The sequence below is a fragment of the Martes martes genome (assembly GCF_963455335.1).
Source record: "Martes martes genome assembly, chromosome: X".
In the NCBI taxonomy this organism is placed as follows: domain Eukaryota; kingdom Metazoa; phylum Chordata; class Mammalia; order Carnivora; family Mustelidae; genus Martes; species Martes martes.
Genome location: NC_137897.1, coordinates 13,976,357 through 13,998,277, shown reverse-complemented (window position 1 = coordinate 13,998,277; position 21,921 = coordinate 13,976,357). Strand labels below are relative to the sequence as shown.

At 43.6% G+C, this 21,921-nt stretch overlaps 1 protein-coding gene across 1 annotated transcript in view; it reads left to right on the top strand.

Moving 5' to 3' along the window:
* ADGRG2 (adhesion G protein-coupled receptor G2) overlaps positions 1–21,921 on the top strand; it is a gene marked incomplete at both ends in the record, with an annotated part of 89,068 nt that overhangs the window by 29,750 nt on the left and 37,397 nt on the right. The window contains one exon of the mRNA XM_080794914.1: positions 19,101–19,147. Within this exon, the coding sequence (XP_080651040.1) occupies positions 19,101–19,147 (47 nt within the window). The remainder of the gene's footprint in view (positions 1–19,100; positions 19,148–21,921) is intronic.

Here is a 21,921-nt window from a genome sequence, read left to right as displayed (position 1 = left end):
TACCAGTAGAAGGTTTTTGGCATTCCATACGCTGACGAGCGAAGTGTGGATTATTGGTCAATGTCTGGATGCAGAAGGACATGGAGTTGCTTCCTTTGGAGAGTGGCCTTTCTGCAGTCAAGTTTACTGACCCCTCCTAAGAGTTCAAGGTCAATTGGGGAGCCTGGGTGGCTCAGTTGTTAAGCATCTGCCTTCAGCTCAGGTCATGATCCTGGGGTCCTGGGATCGAGCCCTACATCAGGCTCCCTGCTCTCTGGGGAACCTGCTTCTTCCTCTCCCAGTCCCCCTGCTTGTGTTCCTTCTCTCGCGGTCTCTGTCAAATAAATAAATAAAATCTTAAAAAAAAAAAAGGGAGTTCGAGGTCAAACTAGATGGCACATCTGTTACCACACTGCTTTCTCTGCAGTGTATTAAAGTGACTTACAGACCTTTTAACCCGTGGGCTCAGTGCATCTCACAGTTCATGGAGACTTTGGGGTCTCTCTGGAGGTAGGTGATTAGCTTTGAAAGTCACTTCATTCATGACTTAGGCTCCCATTTTCCCCAAATATCTGGGGAGTTTAGACTTGTACTGCAAGGGAAAAAAAGTAATACTCCCACTTGGAACACCTCAGTTTTGGAAAAATCATTAAAAAAATACTGTGAAGCCACCCATGCTGCATCAGTGCTGGAGGGTCATTTGGGAAAAGGCAGTGTTCAGACACTTGTGGGAGGTAGGATTTTTATGGGCTATTTGTGTGTCCAGTTTTGCAGTCTCGAGAGGACTCCATTGGGGCTGTCAATGAAAACCATTGAACCTGTCAAGTTGTTTGCCAGCTCTCCTGGAAAAACACACCGACAAATCACAGCACTGGGTGGGTCAAAGAGGATAGTACTAAAAAAAGAAGAAAATGGATGGCCTGCTCTGGTGTGAGGCCAGGGCTTGGTGCCACAGCCAAGTTCACTGGTGAAAGAGGAGTTTCCACCAGCGCCAGCTTTCCCCACCCTATCTTACACCATCCAGTCTGCAAAAATAACTCCACTTCCGGAGGGGCCAAGTAGTCATTGGAAGGCCCCATGAGCAAAAGGTAGTGTTGATGCTTTTGAGAGACATCCTGATGAGGGAGGAAACAAAATAAAACTAGAAGGCCAGTCTCAAATGGGAGATTTTCCTGGATGGACAAGAGCTGCTTGGAATGGCATTGACTTCCAGTTTCTTTTTCTTTTTCTTTTTTTTTTTTAAAGATTTTATTTATTTATTTATTTGACAGACAGAGATCACAGGTAGGCAGAGAGAGAGGAAGGGAAGCAGGCTCCCCGCTGAGCAGAGAGCCCGATACGGGGCTCGATCCCAGGACCCTGGGACCATGACCTGAGCCGAAGGCAGAGAGCTTTAACCCACTGAGCCACCCAGGTGCCCCGACTTCCAGTTTCTAAGGAGCAGCCGAGCAGACCTGTACTATAGGCAAGGCCCCTCCTTGGGAATCTCTTCCCCATCCCTCTCCTTTTGCCCTCTCCACGTCAACAGGATGTTCCCATTTCAATGCTCCTGTGTTGTCCATGCCTAACCTCGCTGGGCCCTCCCCAATCATTGGTGCCTGTGGTATCCCTAGTCACCATCGAAGCTGACCTGATCAGGTGAGTCACACTTACCTGTTGGTGACCGTAGTAGTTGAGATTAGTGTTCTGTCATGGGTTGCAAGGCCTTACAAAAGAGTCCTTGAGAGGTGGTGTTTGAGACAGCAGTTAAAAACTAAGAACTTTTAGGGTAGGAGAGGAGTCCTGCTCTAGGCAGTATTTTACACGCCTTCCAGGTCACCATCATCTTCAGTCTCTCTGATATGTACATCTTGGCGTCCTCACAGCAGTGTTCCTATGACTGTGAGCATGTGATACGACACCATTGATCCATGCGGAGGAGCTGACTGGAGATGTTTCTTCCCTTCTCAGAACATGTCCCTCTGTCCTTTCCCTGTGCCAACACACACTAGCCTCCATTTTGAAGAGTCTTAATTGGAAGCCACAACTAACTGCAGATGATGTGATCAGCTGTCCAAGGCTGCCGAAAGGACAAGTGGAGGACTGAGAAGGGACGGCTGGGTTTGGTGAGGTGGAAGTCATGGGTGACCTTCATAGGAGCGGCCCAGAAGCCTGACTGAAATCCATTCAAGAGAGGCTGGAGGAGAGAAGTGGAGAGACTTGAGTATGGCCCCTAAGTGAGTTCTGTTTAAGGACTAGCTTAGGAAAATCTTTGCTTCCTCGAAGGATTAAAAAAAAAAAATTTTTTTTGAATAATCTCTATACCCAGTGTGGGGCTCGAACTCACAACTCTGAGATCAAGAGTTCCATGCTCTACCGACTGAGTCAGCCAGGCTCCCCGACCTTGAAGGATTCTTTTGTTTTCTTCTCTTCATGGATAAGAAGTCAGAGTGGAATATGATTGATTTCTTTTTTTCTGTCTGGGCACCAAAGAGCCACCATTTGCAGTTTGATAATACAAAGAGGAAGGGCTTAGGACCTAATTATCTGTTTTCTAGTTCCCCTCCTTGGTTGACCTCCTTCTCTGATTTTTTTTAAGACTTTATTTATTGAGAAAGAGGGAGCAAGCCGGAGAGCAAGCGGGGGAGGGAGAGGGACAAACAGACTCTGCAATGAGCACGAAGCCCAAAGAGGGGCTCTATCCCAGGACGCTGAGATCATGACCCAACCTGAAATCAAGAGTTGGATGCCCAATCATTCGAGCCACACAGGTACCCCCTCCTTCTCTGATTCATATATTCTCCTTGAAGCTGCTCTTTGTGGGGGGTGGGGCATACAGAGTGCCATTTTGTCATCTGTGGTCTTGGTTGTTACTTACCTCTTGGCCTCTGGCACAAGTAGGGTCTCTAAATAAAAATATTACTAGAGATTCTAAGACACAAGCCCAATGTGAAATTCTATCTCTACCTCTCCAGAGACCTCCTGGGTTTGTGTAACCCCGGAGGACAGGTGCAAGGACAGAATTTTAAGATGCCAGGGGTCGGGGGCAAGGCCAGAAGGCAAGAGCAGAAAAGAAGGGCTCCGGAACTGGTTTCCTGCTCTTCCCCCATCAGTGTATGCGCCTTCCCTGGTGGCATTAGGAAGTGTTGGTTCTCAAATCTGCCCCTCACATTTGGGCTTGCCCTTCCTCCCCCTGCCTTTGCCCCTCCTCATCCTCACCTGTCGCTTGACTGTAAGCTCATTTTTTTTTTTTAAGATTTATTATTTATTTTAGAGAGAGAGAGCGTGCACGCGAGTGCGTGCATGAGTGGGGGGTGGGGCAGAAGGAGACGGGAAGCAGACTCCCCACTGCGTGGAGCCCAGTGAGGGGCCTGATCTCAGGACCCTGAGATCACGACCCGAGTTTAAACCAAGAGTCAGATGCTTCACCAGCTGAGCCACCCAGGTGCCCCTAAGCTCATCTTTTTAGTGCTGGTTGCTGGTTAATTCTACCCACTCTGGTTTTCTTCACTCTGTGCCCCTGCCCCCAATTAGGCCTTGACTGTCTACTATGCTGTTTTTTGTTATTACTGATACCTTAACTCATTTCACAGGGACGGATGTGAGGGGAAAGGCTGGGGGTTGATGTTAACCCTGTAGAAGTTGTATGTGAGTGCAGAAGCCAAAAGCACTTGGAGGAAGCCTCCTGTACCCTTGTAAGCTAGCAACGATGGAGCTGGTAGGGGAGCTGTGGATGGGACTACGAGAGGGGCTGGGGCAGGAGGGCACACTGGGCCAGGTGTACAGAAGGCCGAGGAACTGGGTTCTAGTCCACACTTGGCCGCTTACTAACTCTGAGCCGCTCTTGCCTCAACTGAAACCGAGCCTGTGCCTTCCACTGGCTCATGCTTAATAGCCAGTCCAGACGTGAGGCCCGTCAGTGCTCCTTTCCAGATACTTCTCAAATATGTCAGTTTCATCACCACCACCACCTTCCTCAGCCAAACTAGCATCTCTCTTCTCAGATACAACCATCCCTTCCTCATCGGTATAGAGCCGGACCAACTACCGCCCCTGGGCCAGATCCCACTAGTCCCTTGATTTTGAAACTAAATATTTGTGTAATTATTTTGAATCTTCCTCCTTTTCTGATCTCTTAATTCCATTTGTGTGTGTGTGTGTGTGTGTGTGTGTGTTTATGACATAAATCTGTAGTTTCCATTTCCTTGATTATACATCTTACTTTGGACTTTTGTTTTATTGGATTGTTCAGACCTTCAGAACAGTGTTTGAGAGGGAGAGCAGAAATCCCAAACTGGAACCCCCACTTCCACTCTGCCCCCCTCTAATCCATTTTACACTCAAAAGCCACAACAATCTTGTCAAAATGTGACCGTAGCATCCTCAGTTTAAAATCCTTAAGTGTCTTTCCATTGCCCTGAGAACAAGACACGAATTCTTACCTTGGCCACCAAGAGCCACTCTAAGCTGAGTCCTGCCTGCTCCTTCAGCCTCATCCCTGAGTGTGCCCTCGGCCCTCTGTGTCCTGGCCTCTCTGACATGGTCTTAGTTCCTCGCATGGGGTGTATTCTCTCCTGCCGCAGTGCCTTTGCACACACTGCTTTTACTTAAATGTTCATTTCCTGCCTCTTTTCTGGGTTAAGTTCTCCCACTTATCCTTCGGGTTTTAGCATCACTTCCTCAGGGAAGCCTTCCTGACCCCCTAGGTCAAATCCCACTGTCTTCACTCAGAGAGCCACAGGCTTTTCTTGGTGGCAGTTACCACAATTGCAGTTTTGCATTTCTTGGTGTTAATTTTTTTTTAAAGTTTGTTTGTTTATTTGACAGAGAGCACAAGTAGGCAGAGAGGCAGACAGAGAAAGAGAGGGGGAAGCAGGCTCCCCACTGAGCCCCAGTGCGGGGCTCGATCCCAGGAGCCTGGAATCATGACCTGAGCTGAAGGCAGAGGCTTTAACCCACTGAGCCACCCAGGCGCCCCCTTGGTGTTAATTTTTGGTATCACATCTATGTTTCCCTACAGGACAGTAAACTTGAAGGCAGGACTTAACTTCGCTTTGCAGTGTACCCCCACTACCTAGCATGGGGCTAGGAGTCTGCCTGGCATCTACTCCATAAACATCAATGGGTCAGTTGGAATAATGTATATAAAAGCAGCTTCCTTATCACGAACCACCATACAGGTGGAAGGGGTTATTACTATTAGCAGATGCGAAGGAGCAAAACGAATTCTCTCTAAACGGGAAGGCTCTATAGACAGTTTTAGAACATAGGAAGGGAAATACTGCAAGATGTTTGAGGCAGCAGTATTCCTCTGCTCTGCCAACAGCGGCATTAAGCAATTAAGAAAAATCTTAGAAATGTGTACCGGAGGGTCTGCTTCCAATTTACACCCATTGATGGAAACCGTTAAAATTCCCATCCGCCTGACATTTTGGTGCTCGATTTAGAAGTACATTCACGCATGCACCTAGAGAAGAAAAGAATCCAGGGAACCCTACGGGAGAGAGTTCCATTGAAAACGTCTCTCTCTCTCTCTCTCTCTCAAACACACATACACACACGCACACACACGAATATTCATCCAACCTGACATCTAATTTGACCTTTCTAAACATTAATGTTGTAACCACAAACAAATGGTAGGTTCCAGGCCCACAGGGAAAAATAAGCTTTTAAAAAGTCTGAAAAAACATCATTCAGGGGAAAAATAAGTTAGAAAGGGAATAAAGTGCACACTAGAAATATGGAAGTGGAAAAAAAAAGCATTTTAAGAAATGACCTTCTGGCTTCTGGGTTGTACTGAGTGCTTTGATGTCATTAGCAAGATGATCCTATTGATTGTCTTTTATTCTTGTAGTAAACAAATGGAAATCTAAGCATTTTACCACTCACAATGCGGTGTTTCCTGTAGTTATAAATATATTTTCTGCTTACTTAGCCTGAGCAGCCATTTGGGAGAAGGGGTCTTGGGCTATGCCCTGTAACCTTTGCGTGTCTGGCTTGAAAGGTCCATTTTTCTTTCTTTCCTTCCTTCCTTCCTTCCCTCTTTCTTTCTTTCTTTTTCTTTTTATCCTTAAAGATATTCATGAATTTATTAGAGAGCAAGGGGAGGGGCAGAGGGGGAAGGAGAGGGACAAGCAGACTCCATGCTGATCTGTGGAGCCCAACGTGGGGCTCGATCCCACGACCCTAAGATCATGACCTGAGCCGAAACCAAGAGTCGGATGCCCAACACACTGAGCCACCCCAGCGCCCTGAAATGTCCAGTTTCTTATGACACTTCCCCTCTGGTGGGTAGAGGGGAGGGCTAGAACTGAACCTCCATAGCCCACTCAACAGATCACAGTGACAGGTGATGCCTGCAGGGAGATGATCATCAGCAAATGTTCAGAGATGGGCTGGAGACTCTGCCAAGGGTCTGCCTTATGGCCTGCTGGTCCCTAGAAACATCTTGCTGAATCAGTTTCTGAGAGAATGGGGCCATCAACCTTGCAGGGTTTGTGGAGTCGGCTTGGTGGACTTCAAAAGGAGTGAGTTAGAGGGAAAAAGGGGGCAGGCTGTGAATTAGAACTAGTCCAGGCCAGTGGATAGTACCAATGGGTCCGAAATGGGTACTTTGTAGTACTTGTATCAGGAAAAGAAGAAAGCAAGAAGCGTGGGGGGAAATAATGAAAGGAAGGAAGGGTAGAGGAAAGAAAGAAAGAATGAAGAGGAAGGAGAGGAAGAGAGGATAGGTACATAAATTAGCTTTTCCTGTGTAACAAAATGCCCCCAAATTTGGTGGCTCAATAGAGCCAGGTTTCAAGAGCAGCAAGACAGCGCAAACTTCCATGCTTAAGCACTTTTCAAGCTCTTGCTTGTATCACATTTGCTAATGTCCCATTGGGCATAGCAAGTGGCAAGGCCTGCCCACGTTCAGGGGCTGAAGCAAAAGACTCCACCTTTTGATAGCTGGACCTGTGAAGTCACTTTGCAAATCGACAAGAATACTGGGATAGCAAGAATGCATGTGTAGTTTTGTAACCTACCACCAAAGGGAAGGACTAGAAATTTCTTTTGTGGCCATAGTTGGCAGAGACACAACAGCATAGAGGTTGAGTGTGAGGCTCTCGCACTGGATTGAAAAATGGTATTAATGAATCACCAGGTTCCTATTTTCCACACTTTATATGTCAATTAGGGCTGGATGATAATGTAAATTCTTACTCATTTCCAGTGGGAACAATGAAATCTTTATGGGCAAAAGTTTCTTTGTCTTTTACTCCCCGAAATTGGACTAAGGAACTGTTAAGTGTTCAGTGCATCTCATGTGGCAGATATTTTTGGAAACAGAAAGATTTTAATGCACTAGACTTTATTTCTAGCCCCAATGTAGTGTCAAGTGTACAACAACTTAACAAAGGAGAAATTGATGTGATAGTTTTCTTAGTTGCTTGGTGGAATCCCTCCTACAGGCACAATTATTTCGTTTTTATCCTCATTTATGTATGTTTTTGTTGTATTTTATTTCATTACTGAAAATACAATATCAAAACATAGTTTAAGTAGAGAAAAATGCCCAGCATTTGTCACTACCCAGTGGGAAGAGAAGTTAAGAGAAAATATCAGGTATGACAACTGGGATTGATGATTTAAGGCTGTGAGAGTTACCTAAATTTAGTTTTCATGGTGACATGTTTTCAAAGAAAGGGATTGCATTGAATGTGTAGGTTGCTCTAGGTGGCGTAGACATTTTCACAATATTTGTTCTTGCAATCCATGAGCATCAAATATTTTTCTATTTACTTGGGTCTTCCTCAGTTTCTTTCATGAGTATTCTATAGTTCTCTGAGTATAGATTCTTTGCCTCTTTGGTTAGGTTTATTCCTAGGTATCTTATGGTTTTTGGTGCAATTGTAAATGGGATCGACTCCTTAATTTCTCTTTCTTCTGTCTTGCTGTTGGTTTGTAGAAATGCAACTGATCTCTGTGCATTGATTTTATATCCTGACACTTTACTGAATTCCTGTATGAGTTTTAGCAGTTTTGGAGTGGAGTCTTTTGAGTTTTCCACATAAAGTATCATATCATCTGCAGAGAGTGAGAGTTTGACTTCTTTGCTGATTCGGATGCCTTTTATTTCTTTTTTGTTGTTCGATTGCTGAGGCTAGGACTTCTGGTACTATGTTGAATAGCAGTGGTGATAGTGGACATCCCTGCTGTGTTCCTGACCTTAGGGGAAAAGCTGTCAGTTTTCCCCCCATTGAGAATGATACTCGCTGTAGTTTTTTCATAGATGGCTTTGATGATATTGAGATATGTACCCTCCATCCCTACACTTTGAACAGTTTTGATCAAGAAAGGATGCTGTACTTTCATCAAATGCTTTTTCAGCATCTATTGAGAGTATCATATGGTTCTTGTTCTTTCTTTTATTAATGTATTATATCACATTGATTGATTTGCAGGTGTCGAACCAACCTTGCAGTCCAGGAATAAATCCCACTTGGTTATGGTGAATAATCCTTTTTTTTTTTGTTTTTAAGATTTTATTTATTTATATGACAGGCAGAGATCACAAGTAGGCAGAAAGGCAGACAGAGAGAGTGGGGGGAAAGCAGGCTCCCCGCTGAGCAGAGAGCATGATGTGGGACTCAATCCCAGGACCTTGAGATCATGACCTGAGCTGAAGGCAGAGGCTTAACCCACTGAGCCACCCAGGTGCCCCAAATAATCCTTTTAATGTACTGTTGGATCCTATTGGCTAGTATTTTGGTGAGAATTTTCGCATCTGTGTTCATCAAGGATATTGGTCTGTAATTCTCCTTTTTGGTGGGATCTTTGGTTTTGGGATCAATGTAATGCTTGCCTCATAGAAATGAGTTTGGAAATTTTCCTTCCATTTCTATGTTTTGGAACAGTTTCAGGAGAATAGGTATTAATTCTTCTTTAAATGTTTGGTAGAATTCCCCTGGGAAGCCGTCTGGCCCTGGGCTCTTGTTTGTTGGAACATTTTTGATGACTGCTTCAGTCTCCTTACTGGTTATGGGTCTGTTCAGGTTTTCTATTTCTTCCTGGTTCAGTTTTGGTAGTTTATACGTCTCTAGGAATGCATCCATTTCTTCCAGATTGTCAAATTTACTGGCGTGTGGTTGCGCATAATATGTTTTTAATAATTGTTTGTATTTCTTTGGTGTTGGTTGTAATATCTCCTCTTTCATTAATGATTTTATTTATTTGGGTCCTTTCTCTTTTCTTTTTGAAAGTCTGGCCAGGGGTTTATCAATCTCACTAATTCTTTCAAAGAACCAGCTCCTATTTTCGTTGATTTATTCTACTGTTCTTTTGGTTTCTATTTCATTGATTTCTGCTCTGATCTGTATTATTTCTCTTCTTCTGCTGGGTTTAGGCTTTCTTTGCTGTTCTTTCTCCAGCTCCTTTAGGTATAGGGATAGGTTGTGTACTTGAGACCTTTCTTGTTTCTTGAGAAAAGCTTGCATTGCTATGTACTTTCCTCAGGACTGCCTTTGCTGTGTCCCACAGATTTTGAACAGTTGTGTTTTCATTATCATTTGTTTCCATGAATTTTTTCAATTCTTCTTTAATTTCTTTAATTTAATTTGACCCATTCATTCTTTAGTAGGATGCTCTTTAGCCTCCATGTATTTGAGTTCTTTCCAACTTTCCTCTTGTGATTGAGTTCTAGCTTCAGAGCATTGTGGTCTGAAAATATGCAGGGAATGATCCCAGTCTTTGGGTACCGGTTGAGACCTGATTTGTGACCCAGGATGTGATCTATTTTGGAGAATGTTCCATGTGCACTAGAGAAGAATGTGTATTCTGTTGCTTTGGGATGGAATGTTCTGAATGTATCTGTGATGTCCATCTGGTCCAGTGTGTCATTTAAGGCCTTTATTTTCTTGTTGATCATTTGCTTGGATGATCTGTCCATTTCAGTGAGGGGGTGTTAAAGTTCCCTACTATTATTGTATTATTGTCAATGTGTTTCTTTGATTTTATTATTAATTGGTTTATATGGTTGGCTGCTCCCATGTTAGGGGCATAGATATTTAAAATGGTTAGATCTTTTTGGACAGACCCTTTAAGTCTGATATAGTGTCCTTCCTTATCTCTTATTATAGTCTTTGGCTTAAAATCTAATTTATCTGATACAAGGATTGCCACCCCAGCTTTCTTTTGATGTCCATTAGCATGGTAAATTATTTTCCACCCCCCTCACTTTAAATCTGGAGGTGTCTTTGGGTCTAAAATGAGTTCCTTGTAGACAGCATATTGATGGATTTTATTTTTTTATCCATTCTAAAACCTTGTGTCTTTTGATTGGGGTATTTAGCCCATTTACATTCAGGGTAACTATTGAAAAGATACGAATCTAGTGCCATTGTATTGCCTGTAAGGTGACTGTTACTGCATATTGTCTCTGTTCCTTTCTGGTCTACTACTTTTAGGCTTTGTCCTTGCTTAAAGGACCCCTTTCTCCTTGCTTAGAGGGTGCAATATTTCCTATTGGGCTGGTTTGGTGTTTGCAAATTCTTTTAATTTTTGTTTTTTATCTCTCCTTCTATTTTCAGTGATTGCCTAGCTGGATATAGTATTCTTGGTTGCATATTTTTCTCATTTAGTGCTCTGAATATATCATGCTAGTTATTTCTGGCCTGCCAGGTCTGCGGATAAGTCTGCTGTCAATCTAATATTTCTACCATTGTATGATACAGACTTCTTGTCCTGAGCTGCTTTCAGGATTTTCTCTTTGTCACGAAGACTTGTAAGTTTTACTGTTAGATAACGGGGTGTGGAACTACTTTTATTGATTTTTGAGGGGGGTTTCTCTGTTCCTTGTTCCCTGTGCCATATTAGGGAAATTCTCTACTAGAATTTGCTCCAGTACCTTCTGCCCCTCTTTCTCTTTCTTCTACTGGGATCCCAATTATTCTAAATATTGTTTTCTCTTATGGTATCACTTATCTCTCGAATTCTCCCCTCATGGCCCCGTAGTTGTTCGTCTCTCTTTTGCTCAGCTTCCTTATTCTCTGTCATGTGGTCTTCTATATTACTAATTCACTCTTCTGCTTCATTTGTCCTAGCAGTAAGAGCCTCCATTTTTTTATTGGACCTCATTAATAGCTTTTTTGGTTTCAGCTTGGTTAGATTTTAGTTCTTTTATTTCTCCATAAAGGGATTTTATTTCTCCAGAAAGCATTTCTCTAATATCTTCCATGCCTTTTACGACCCTAGCTAGCACCTTGAGAATCATCATTCTGAACTCTAGTTCTGACATATTACCTATGTCCATATTGATTAGGTCCCTAGCCGTTGGTACTGCCTCTTGTTCTTTTTTTTGTGTTGAGTTTTTCTGCCTTGTCATTTTATCCAGATAAGAATATATGAAAGAGAGAATAAAATACTAAAAGGGTGGCAAAGACCCCAGAAAAACATACGCTAACCAAATCAGAAGAGACCCAAAACCGGGAGAGAAAAAAGGAGGGGAGAAGAAATTAAAAAAAAATTTATAGTGTATGTGTATGTGTGTGTGTGTGTGTGTGTGTATATATATATACACACATATATATACATATATATATACACAAAATATATACAAAAATATATACACAAAATATATATATACACAAAATTTTAAAGAAGGAAAAACTTATATATATACAAAAACAAGGGTAAACATGATAAAGGGATGGAATATGACTGTAAAGATGAAAATTAAAAAGAAACTTTGAAAAAGGAATTGATAAGTTGGTTGGAAAAAGAAAAAAAAAAGACGGGAGAATGTGCTCAGGCTGGAGAGTAGAAGAAAGTCATGTGCCAGATTTAGGGTATATTTTGATCTATTAGAAGAAATTTTATCCCAAAATTTTTTAGGAAAAAAAAAACTATATGCATATAAAAAACAAGGTTAAATACAATGAAGGGATAAAATATGACTATAACAATAAAGGTTAAAAAAGTTTTTGTTCTTGTTTTTTTTTTTTTAGAAAGGTGTTGTTAAGATAAACTAGTTAGAAAATGTTAAAAGAGGAAAGAGGGAAAGTTAAAAAAAGTAGAATAAGAAAAAAATTAAATTAAAAAAAATTTAACTTTGCAAGACTAAAGGATCCTGGGGGAAAAGCCATGAATTCTATGCGTTGCTTTCCCCTAGCTCTGGAGTACCACTGTTTTCCTTGATTGGTGAGGTTGGTCTTAGCTGGATGTTCTTGTTTATCTTCTGGGGTAGGGTCTGTTGGCGTGATTCTCAAATGTCTTTGCCCGAGGCAAAATTGTGCCACCCTTGCCAGGGGCCAGACTAAGTAATCTGCTCAGGTTCGCTCTTGGGGAGCTTTTGTTCCCTGAACAAAAGCTTTCCCTATGGCTTTGGAGGATGGGAATGAAGATGGTGGCCTTCCAGTCTCCGGCCAGAGGAACCAAGGGCTTGGGGCCCCACTCTGCAGTGCGCCCTCAGAGAAAAGCAGTCAGTCCCTCCTGTCTCCCTGGATTCCGGCCGCACTCCAAGCTCACCCGGCCTGTGACCGAGCATTTCTATCTCTGGCGCACAGCCCCGTTTGGAGTCTCCAAGCCCAGCAGTTTCTTGCCGTGCTGCTCCTCCTGGAGATGGACGGTGAGTCACCCCAGATCTGCCACTTGTGGGTTCCCTGCTCAAAGAGCAGTGGCCTGGCTGTGCCTTAGATCACGGTTTAAGGTACCCCAAGCTGAGAGCTCACTCCTCGGCTCCATCTCTGTAGTTGGCTTCCCCACTCTGATACCTGGCAGCTCTGCCACACTCAGACACCCCCGATCCTTCTGTGACCCCACGGGTCCTGAGACTACACTGTCCCCGTGAGGGCTCCACTCCTGCTTAGCCTCTGGAGTGATGTCCCTCAGTGGAGCTGACTTCTAAAAGTTCGGATTTTGTGCTCTGCTGCTCTACCGCTTGCCAGGATCCGGCCGCTCCCCCCACAGTCTATCTTCCTGTGGCTTTGGATTCACTTCTCTGCATATCCTACCTTCTGGAAGGTGGTCAATTTTCTGTTCCTATAGTTGCTGCTCTTCTTCTCTTCTATCTCCTGTTGAGTTTGGAGGTGTTCAGAATGGTTTGATAACTAGCTGACCTCCTGGGACCCGATGTTATTTCAATCTTCTACTCCTCCGCCATCTTGCGTCTTACCAAGTTGTGCCCTTTTTGAAACACCTTTACTCCACCATGTCTGGTGGAGGTCTGCGGGCGCGTCCCTCAGCAGGTTGAGTCTGGTTATCGGGGAGTCATTCCAAGGTGGGTCTCTCATCATGTGGTCTTCAGTACTGTTTCTCCAGCTCTGGACAGAGGTAACCATCCACATTCTAGGCCCTGGGATAGTTGGGCAAGTGTCAAGCTAGGTAAGGGGAGAGAAGGAAAAGAGGCAAAACCGTAGGATTTAGGAGAGAGAGAGTACGGGTATACATCGGAGATGCTGTGGGTTTGGTTCCAGACCCCCACAACAAAGCAAGTCAAATGAAGTTTTTGGTTTCCCAGCACATACGGACGTTATGTTTCTACTACAGTGTATTCTATTAAGTATACATTAGCGTTATGTCTTAAGAAACAATGTATATACCTAATTCCACAATACTTTATTGCAAAAAATGCTAACCATCATGTGAGCTTTCAGCAACTTGTAATCACTGATCACTATAAAAAATACAATAATAGTGAACAAGTTTGAAATATTATGGAAATTAGCAAAATGGGACATAAAGACACAAAGTGAGCAGACGCAGTTGGGAAAATGATGCCGAGAGACCTGCTTGCTGCTGGGTTGCCACAACCCTTCCATGTGTTAAAAAAACAAAAAACAAAAAACAAAACCAAAAAACCACAAAAGACTCCCACCAAACGCCATTGTATCTCTGAAGTACAATAAAGGGAAGTGCAATAAAACGAGTTACGTGGGTAGAAGGGACGAGCAGAAGAGAACAGTGGGGGAGAGGGGAGGAGAGAAAAGAAAGCTCTAGCGCTGCAGAGAAAAGTGGCCCAGTGCTAACGGTTGCAGGAGGCCCACCAGCTACTTTTCCTGGCCTGGTTTGTTCTGTCTCAGCATGAGGCCTCACCGCAGGGACTATGAGGTCATCCATCTTTTTAGATGTTTCAGAAAGCAATTCCAAAAGTGCTCTCATAGTCACTTCTACAGTAGAACAATGATCAATATGAGGACATTCTTCCTCCTCATTATCTTACGTCTGGGGCTATGGTTTAAGCCACCTTTTCGACATCCTCTCTGCCCGTGATAGAGCTGGAGAACACCTCGCCGCCATTTTCTTTCTGTGAGAGCCCTGTGTACTTAGCAGCTGTTTTCATAATCCACCACAACCTCCACGTGGATGTGCAGTATGACTTTTCCCCAGCCTGGCCGGATTATATTTTTAATATGTTCCATTGCTTTTCTGTTCCATCTCTCCTGGTCCTTCCTGGCCATCCTCTCTGCTTCGCTCTTCATGCTCCAGCCACATCCAATGGATTCCAAGTCCTGCCCACTCCATGCCGGTTGTTGGCTCTGTGTCTTGGTTTAAGCTATTTTTTCTCTGGAATGCTCTTTCCCATTTCTTCACGTAAAGGGCATTGTGCATCCTTTGGGATGCAGCATGACTGTTACCTCCTTGAGGAAATGCTCCTGGATCCATTTCCCTGCACTGGTTTACTGCCCTTCCTCAGAGCTCCTGCAGCGTCTGTGACAGAGCCCACAGCTGTTCATATGGCACTTCCAGAAAACTCGACATTCTGGATTCAGGCTCTGTTGATTCTCTTGGCCAGGGTGCAGGCTGCACAACCATATGGACTGGCCCTGTTATGGGCATGTAGTAGGCGTTCAGTAAATGTTCACTGAATGAAGTATCTTTAGAATTTCCCAAAGCCAAATGGTGGCATCCAGAATGGAACACATCAGTCTGTGTAGGTAAAGATCTTATTAGGTTGGGTCTGACTAGCAATGGGGCCACCAGAAAGTTCTAGAATCACTCCTGTTTGTTCCTTAAGGGTAATACGTACTACTCTACAGTCAAGAACCTGCATATCCCTGACTTTCTCCTGTATATGCCCGCAAGCCTAACCTTCACCATCATCTCTGTCCACGCAATTTGCTTTTCCTACTAGCATGCAGAAGGTTCTCTTTGTTTCTTTCTGCCCTTGTTCCCAAATTATCAAAGCCTCTTTGTTCTCTGGTTGTTTCTTCCATGGTGGTGTGAACACCAGGAACTGTCAGCCACTCTGCCCCTCAGTCTGGGCCACTCGTTAATCATTAGGTTTCAGATGAAGTGCCGAGTCTTTCAGGATGCTGTATGTCATCAGCATTTTCTTTTTGTTTTATTTTTTTTGATTTTTTTGTCTTTTTTTTTTTAATTGATCCTTGGACTAGCATTGTATTACCCCAGAGGGCAGGGGTACAACTGCCTGGGGCTGGCTGGCCATTACCTGTGTACTTGGCCTGTGTTGCTGATTATCCCCAGGATGCTTGGGCCCTGTGGCCAGCACCGGGGCCTCTGAGGAGTGTCCAAGCACAAGAGTCCTGGTTCTTGGGGAGCAAGGCTTGAACTGCACACAGAGACCATTTACTTCCCACCCAAACCACTTGTACAGTCTGCTTGCCCTTTTTCCCCCCTCCGCTCACTCTGGTATTACCCTGGCTTTTAGCCAGCTCGATAGAGAGAGGAAGTTGGATGCATTTCCAGCTTCCCTGATGTCATGGTTTGGGGCAGTCTGCAACTGGGGGAGGTTTCAGTTAATCCTAGCAGTTGGTGAATTTGCTGTTCTCCTCTGAGCAATTTCTCTGTTCTGTGCCATGTCTTACACAAGTCGATACAGTTCCTTTTGTGACTTGCTCTTTCCTTTCAATGATGTAAGAAGCCCAAACATTGGAGTCACTAATGTTTTGTTCCTGGAGGCCGGCGCTCTTTGGGTCCTGATTCCTGTTTAATTTCTGTGGGAGATAAAGGATGGTGCGTGTGTGGTGACAGTGCCCAGGGGCTGGAGCTCTTTCATGAAGTGTAGGCCTCTCTGTCCATCAGGAATTGCACATCATTGCTTTTGACATTCTTTTCCACAACTTGCTCAAGTGAGTTCCTGCTCCCCCACCGGGAAGCTGGTTTCTTGGCTCTGTGACCGGAAGGCTTTGTGCTTTCACTGGGGCCTTTCTAATTGGATTAGGGCAGGACCAGGGGAGATGGCCTCCCGCTGAGCCAGGGACTGCTTTACCTCCTAGTTAGTTTCCTTCTGACCTCAACTTGGGAGCTCTTTTTGGAGAACCTGGATGGCTTGGCCCTCTTTCTGACTTCTGCTTTTTTTTGCTAGAACAAATATATTTAATTGCATAAGTAAATACACAGAGATGTGTCTTGTGTTCTCTTGGGCTTCATATCCAACCCCCCCAACCTCCAACCACTGCCCCCCACCCCTCGCTTTTTGTGGAGACTTGTGGATTTCCTTCCAGGTTTTTTTGTGTGCATTCTTACTTGTCACTATATACATCGGCATGCATATGTATAGCTTTGCTTGTTTCTTAACAGATCTTAGTATATGTATTATTAAGAAACTTGATTTTTTCTTTTGGCTTACATGTATTCACAATCTCTATGTCAGTACATGTAGATCAACTTCATTTTCTTAAGCATTGCATAATGGTCCATAATATGGATGGACCATCATTTATTTAACTATTCATCTACTGATGGAGACTTGGGCTTTTTTCCCCAGTCATACAAAGCTGCAATGATAGCTTTTTTGGTGTGTATTTCTGTAGGGACAACTTCTGGAATGATAATTTCTGGATCAAAAGGTATGCACACCTAACCATTTCAAAACCTAAACTATTCTCTCAAGGTTGAGGTTTCCATTCTTTTTCTTTTCTTTTCTTTTCTCCTCCTCCTCCTCCTCCTCCTCCTCCTCCTCCTTCTTCTTCTTCTTCTTCTTCTTCTTCTTCTTTTTCTTTTTAAGATTTTTATTTATTTATTTGACAGAGCAAGTGTGAGAGCACAAGCAGAGGGAGAGGGAGAAACGGATTCCCCACTGAGCAGGGAGCCTGATGTGGGTCTTGTCCCAGAACCCTGGAATCATGACCTGAGCTGAAGGCATATGCTTAACCAACTGACCCGCTCGGGTACCCCAAAGCTGATGTTTCCACCAACAGTGTATGTGAGTGTTCATTTCCCCACATGCTCTACAGCTTTGGGTATTAGTAGCCTTTTACATTTCTTTATCCAGTGGGCAAAACAAATTTTATTGTGGTTTGACTTCTTTTCTACCTGAAAGTACTCCAAAGGAGCAAAGAGAGCCTCATGTTGTTTATTAATAAGCTTGGTGACCAGGAACCATGAAGTGTGCTTCATTGTGGCTGTCAGGTTTTAAAAAAGTAATGTGTTTGAGGTGTGAAATTTCATAAAAAATCCCTAGGTAGAAAATCTTTGTTTGCACAAATATGAACTGAAATTATTTCCATACTCAAGTCACAATCAATTTGTATCTTTGATTATTTGGATGTTTTTCAGTTGTTAATCCTACATTCATTCCACATTGAGCTTTGGGCCATTGTTTGTGATTTGTTCATCCTAGGACAGGACAACTTGGTTGGCCTTCATTTTTGTCTTCTTTAAACATTGGTTAATGAAGTTTTTCTGACGTATCAGTCTTTATTAAGAACTTTTAAAAAAGATTTTATGTTTAAGTACTTTCTACACCTAGTGTGGGGCTTAAGCTCACAACCCCAAGATCAAGAGTCACATGTTCAACTGAGCCACTCAGATGCCCCAAGAACTTTTTTTTTTTTTTTTTTTGGTAAAGAACATATCAGGGTGTCTGGGTGGCTCAGTGGGTTGAGCGTCTGCCTTCCTCTCAGGTCATGGTCCCAGGGTCCTGGGATCGAACCCTATGCCCCAGCTCCCTGCTCAGCAGGGAGTCAGCTCCTGCCTGTCCCTCTGCCTCCCTCCTTATGTTCTGTCTCGTGCTGTCTCTGAAATAAATAATCTTTTTTTTTTTTAAAGATTTTATTTATTTATTTGACAGACAGAGATCACAAGCAGGCAGAGAGGCCGGGAGAGAAGCAGGCTCCCCGCTGAGCAGAGAGCCCGATGCGGGGCTCGATCCCAGGACTCTGGGATCATGACCTGAGCCAAAGGCAGAGGCTTTAACCCACTGAGCCACCCAGGCGCCCCTGAAATAAATAATCTTAAAAAAAAAAAAAAAAAAGGACCTATCATGATCAATGGAAACTCATCATGACTTATTTCTTCTTTGAATTCATATGTTAGATTATGTTCATATGACTATGAACTCTATTGACTGAAGCCAGAAGTAGGTCATTTGGTTCCAAAATCACCTATGGACTGTTTTTTTTTTTTCGCAAGTCTTGATTTGAAAATCGTTATGCCTGTATTTCACATTAGGGGATACCATTGTGTGACGGGACTGTCCTCTTCAAGTTAATAGCTATGCCAGTGTTTTGGTTTTGAAGTAAAGCACAGTGGAATATTCTGAAAGATCCAAGTCGGTTGTCAGCAATGTGCTCCTCCTCTGGTGGGCGTGGTCTTCCCTTTCACCGGTTTGCATCCACCTTGCCCCTCACTCTTGTCATGCCGGTACCCCCACCATCCCCTTCCAACTCTGAGCCAAAGTTAACACTCATTAGAGTTATTTATTTGTCCCCTCTGTGGAGAAAGAATTCTGCCTCTGGTTTTAGGGGCATAAGAGACATAAATGACCCGATTGTTGCTATCAAGGAGTTTAGGTTCTAGGGTAGTTAAGTCCTAAAAACCATGTAGAAGTGTCTAACAAAGCATGGCTTCTCAAATGGTCTACCTTGTCCCCAGATCTGATCATTGCACTGTCCAGTGCCACTGCCGTGCTGTGAACGCGCCCTGAGACTGAGCAGTGGTACACGCTCCTAAAACACGAACACCGTCAGCCCTGACACCCGCTTCAGACTGGCCTTCCGGTTTAAAATGAGTTCCTGAGGAACAGGGTTTGCTTCCTCCATTTCTTTTCTTATCTCTGCTTCCACGTTCAAGTCTCGTATCTAGCCGGGGGGGGGGGGGGGTCTGCGGGCCCCAGTCAACAGGCTGACAGTAGCTTGAAGCATTATGGTACCAAGAAGGCCCACTTTCCATTAATCTCATTTTCTTTTTCTCATTTTCAGATTTGTACAGAGTCTCTCCATCTTCTCTTTTGAATTTCCTGCTGCAGGTGAGTGAGGCTTTTTTTTTTTTTTTTTTTTAAGATTTTATTCATTTATTTGGCAGACAGAGATCACAAGTAGGCAGAGAGGCAGGCAGAGAGAGAGGGGGAAGCAGGCTCCCCACTGAGCAGAGAGCCCGATGTGGGGCTCGATCCCAGGACCCTGGGATCATGACCTGAGCCGAAGGCAGAGGCTTTAACCCACTGAGCCACCCAGGCGCCCCGAGTGAGGCTTTTTTTAACATGGTAATGTAGCAATAACATGTTTGGTTGCCCCCCGCCCCCATGATGTCTCTTCCTTTCAGATCCCTATCCCCTGAACCACTGTATGTTTCGTTTTGTTTTGTGTTGAACTCCTCACAACTATTGGGGACTTCTTTCTTCTTTAGACATTTTCTTTTCCTTGGCGATTCTATCGTGGACCCATTTCTTCTTGCTAATCCAATTGTTTAAGAACTTTCAGAAATGGTTACAGATTTTGAAGTGCGGTAAAATCTGGGGAAGGAAAGTGATCGTTTCCAGAGAACTCTTTGGGATTTGGTTTTCACTCTTCCTGTTTCCTTCTTTCTCCCTCGACTGGCTTCCCTGTCTCCAACAGCTTTTCTCATGCTTTGAAATGGACTATTTAACACATACTCTCTCTTTCTTTCTTTCTTTCTTTTTTTTTTTTAAACACATTTGGGTTCTTTTTTTTAAAGATTTTATTTATTCATTTGAGAGAGAGAGAGAGAGCACAAGCAGGGGAGTGGCAGACAGGGGAAGAGGGAAAAGCAGGCTCCCTGCTGAGCAGGGGACCGATGTGGGGCTCAATCCCAAGGACCCTGGGATCATTACCTGAGCCAAAGGCAGATGCTTAATTGACTGAGCCACCCAGCACCCCTGAACGGTCTCTTTTTTACCTAAAGATGCTGTGCCTGTGCAGCTTCCAAAGGCTGCTCCTAACCAGATTTCTGCTCCCAACTGTTCTTCTACACAGAAATTTTTAAACCACTACTAACTTACACTTCCTCTTTCCTTTGAGACTCATAAATATTGGCTATTTCTGGACTTCACTGGTATAAACAATAGAAATCTTATAACCAGTGCAAGGAGTGATTGCAGTTAATACAAATTATAAGAATCCTATCATAATTTAAATGATAAGTAACAACATAGTTATTATGTTAAATGTCCATACGTTATTATTATAGGTAAGGTTAAAATATCAGAGCAGTGTCACGCAGCTAGTAAATGGCCAAACTGGGACTTGAAGCAAGAGTTGACATGGTGCGGGCACCTCGGTGGCTCAGTGGGTTAAAGCCTCTGCCTTCGGCTCAGGTCATGATCTCAGGGTCCTGGGATCGAGCCCCGCATCGGGCACTCTGCTCAGCGGGGAGCCTGCTTCCCCTCTCTCTGCCTGCCTCTCTGCCTACTTGTGATCTCTCCCTCTCTCTGTCAAATAAATAAATAAAATCTTAAAAAAAAAAAAGAGTTGACATGATGCAATGACAAAAGCAAGGAAGGGCACAGAATATTGGTGGGCAGTTTGCTTTTCTTTATACCTCACTTTTAATCAAATATGATCTTCTAATTTCACAAACCATGTTCTTCTGCCCCATCCCTGTCCCCATCCCCCAGTGTAGATCACCATCTTGAGGATGCTTTTAAGGAGTTTCCTATTTTTCTCCTCTACATATTGATGGAATTACCCTGCAGCAACAGATTCCAGACCAAATCAATTAAAAAAAATCTTTTTTGAGTGCCTGCTGTGGGTGGAGTTGCATGCTGCTGGGCTTGGGGTGAGGCGGAGACCAAGTCCATAGAGGCGAGGATACTGTGTTCCTGTGCCTTGGTTTTGTTTTTAGGCTGAGTTGAGTCTCATGGGACCATGAAGTTAAAAGTTAAAAAAAGTCACTATTTATTGGCTACACCAGTGACCAATGAATCTAAGGACATAGTGGCTGTAAGTTCTCGAGGGCAGGAAAGATACCTGTCTTGTTCATTGTATCCTAAGTCCCAAGCATAGTACCTTGCATGTGACAGAACCTCAACACAGTTTCGTCAACTAGGTGAATGAATGTGGGAAATAATTCCAAATCTGTTTACATTTAGCACCAGAGTATACTGTAAACTTGTCTTATAATTCTGCTTGTAAGAACACCTAACACTTGCTGACTATACTAAGACCTTTATTATAGTACTTCCTTTCATTTCTGCAGAACCCTATAAGGTAGATGCTATCATGACCTCCAATTTTTAGATGATCCAGAGAGGGATAGGAACAGATGAAGGTTACACTGTAAGTGGTAGAGCCTGGGTTCGGAAGGCAGGCAGATGGCTCTCAGGTGTGTTCTTATCCAACATATTTACCATGCACTGGGAAAGGAGCCTGGAGAATGAGGGGAGAGACGGGCTTTCGCTTGGCCTTGAGTATTCACACACTGGGGAATTAAGAGGCTGGTCGATTACAGGTAGGACAGGAGAGGAGTTTGGACATGAGTGATGGAGTTGGAAAATACTAGACCTTCCACAGAGTTTTGTGAGTATTTGTTTACTTTAAGTGCACGATTTATTTCTAATCTTGCACATCTGATATTGATTCTCTTGTTTTATTGAATAAAGCTTTCCCCACCCCTGCATTAGAAAGCACTTAATGCTTATTAAGAAAATCATTTTGCCCTGCAAAGACCAAACAAATCAGGTCCTTCCATTTGCTTCCAGAGACATGAAAGCTTCATATTTCCATCATGCTGGATGGTTCCCCGTTGACCTGACCTTGTGCTATGACAAATGATACACAAAGC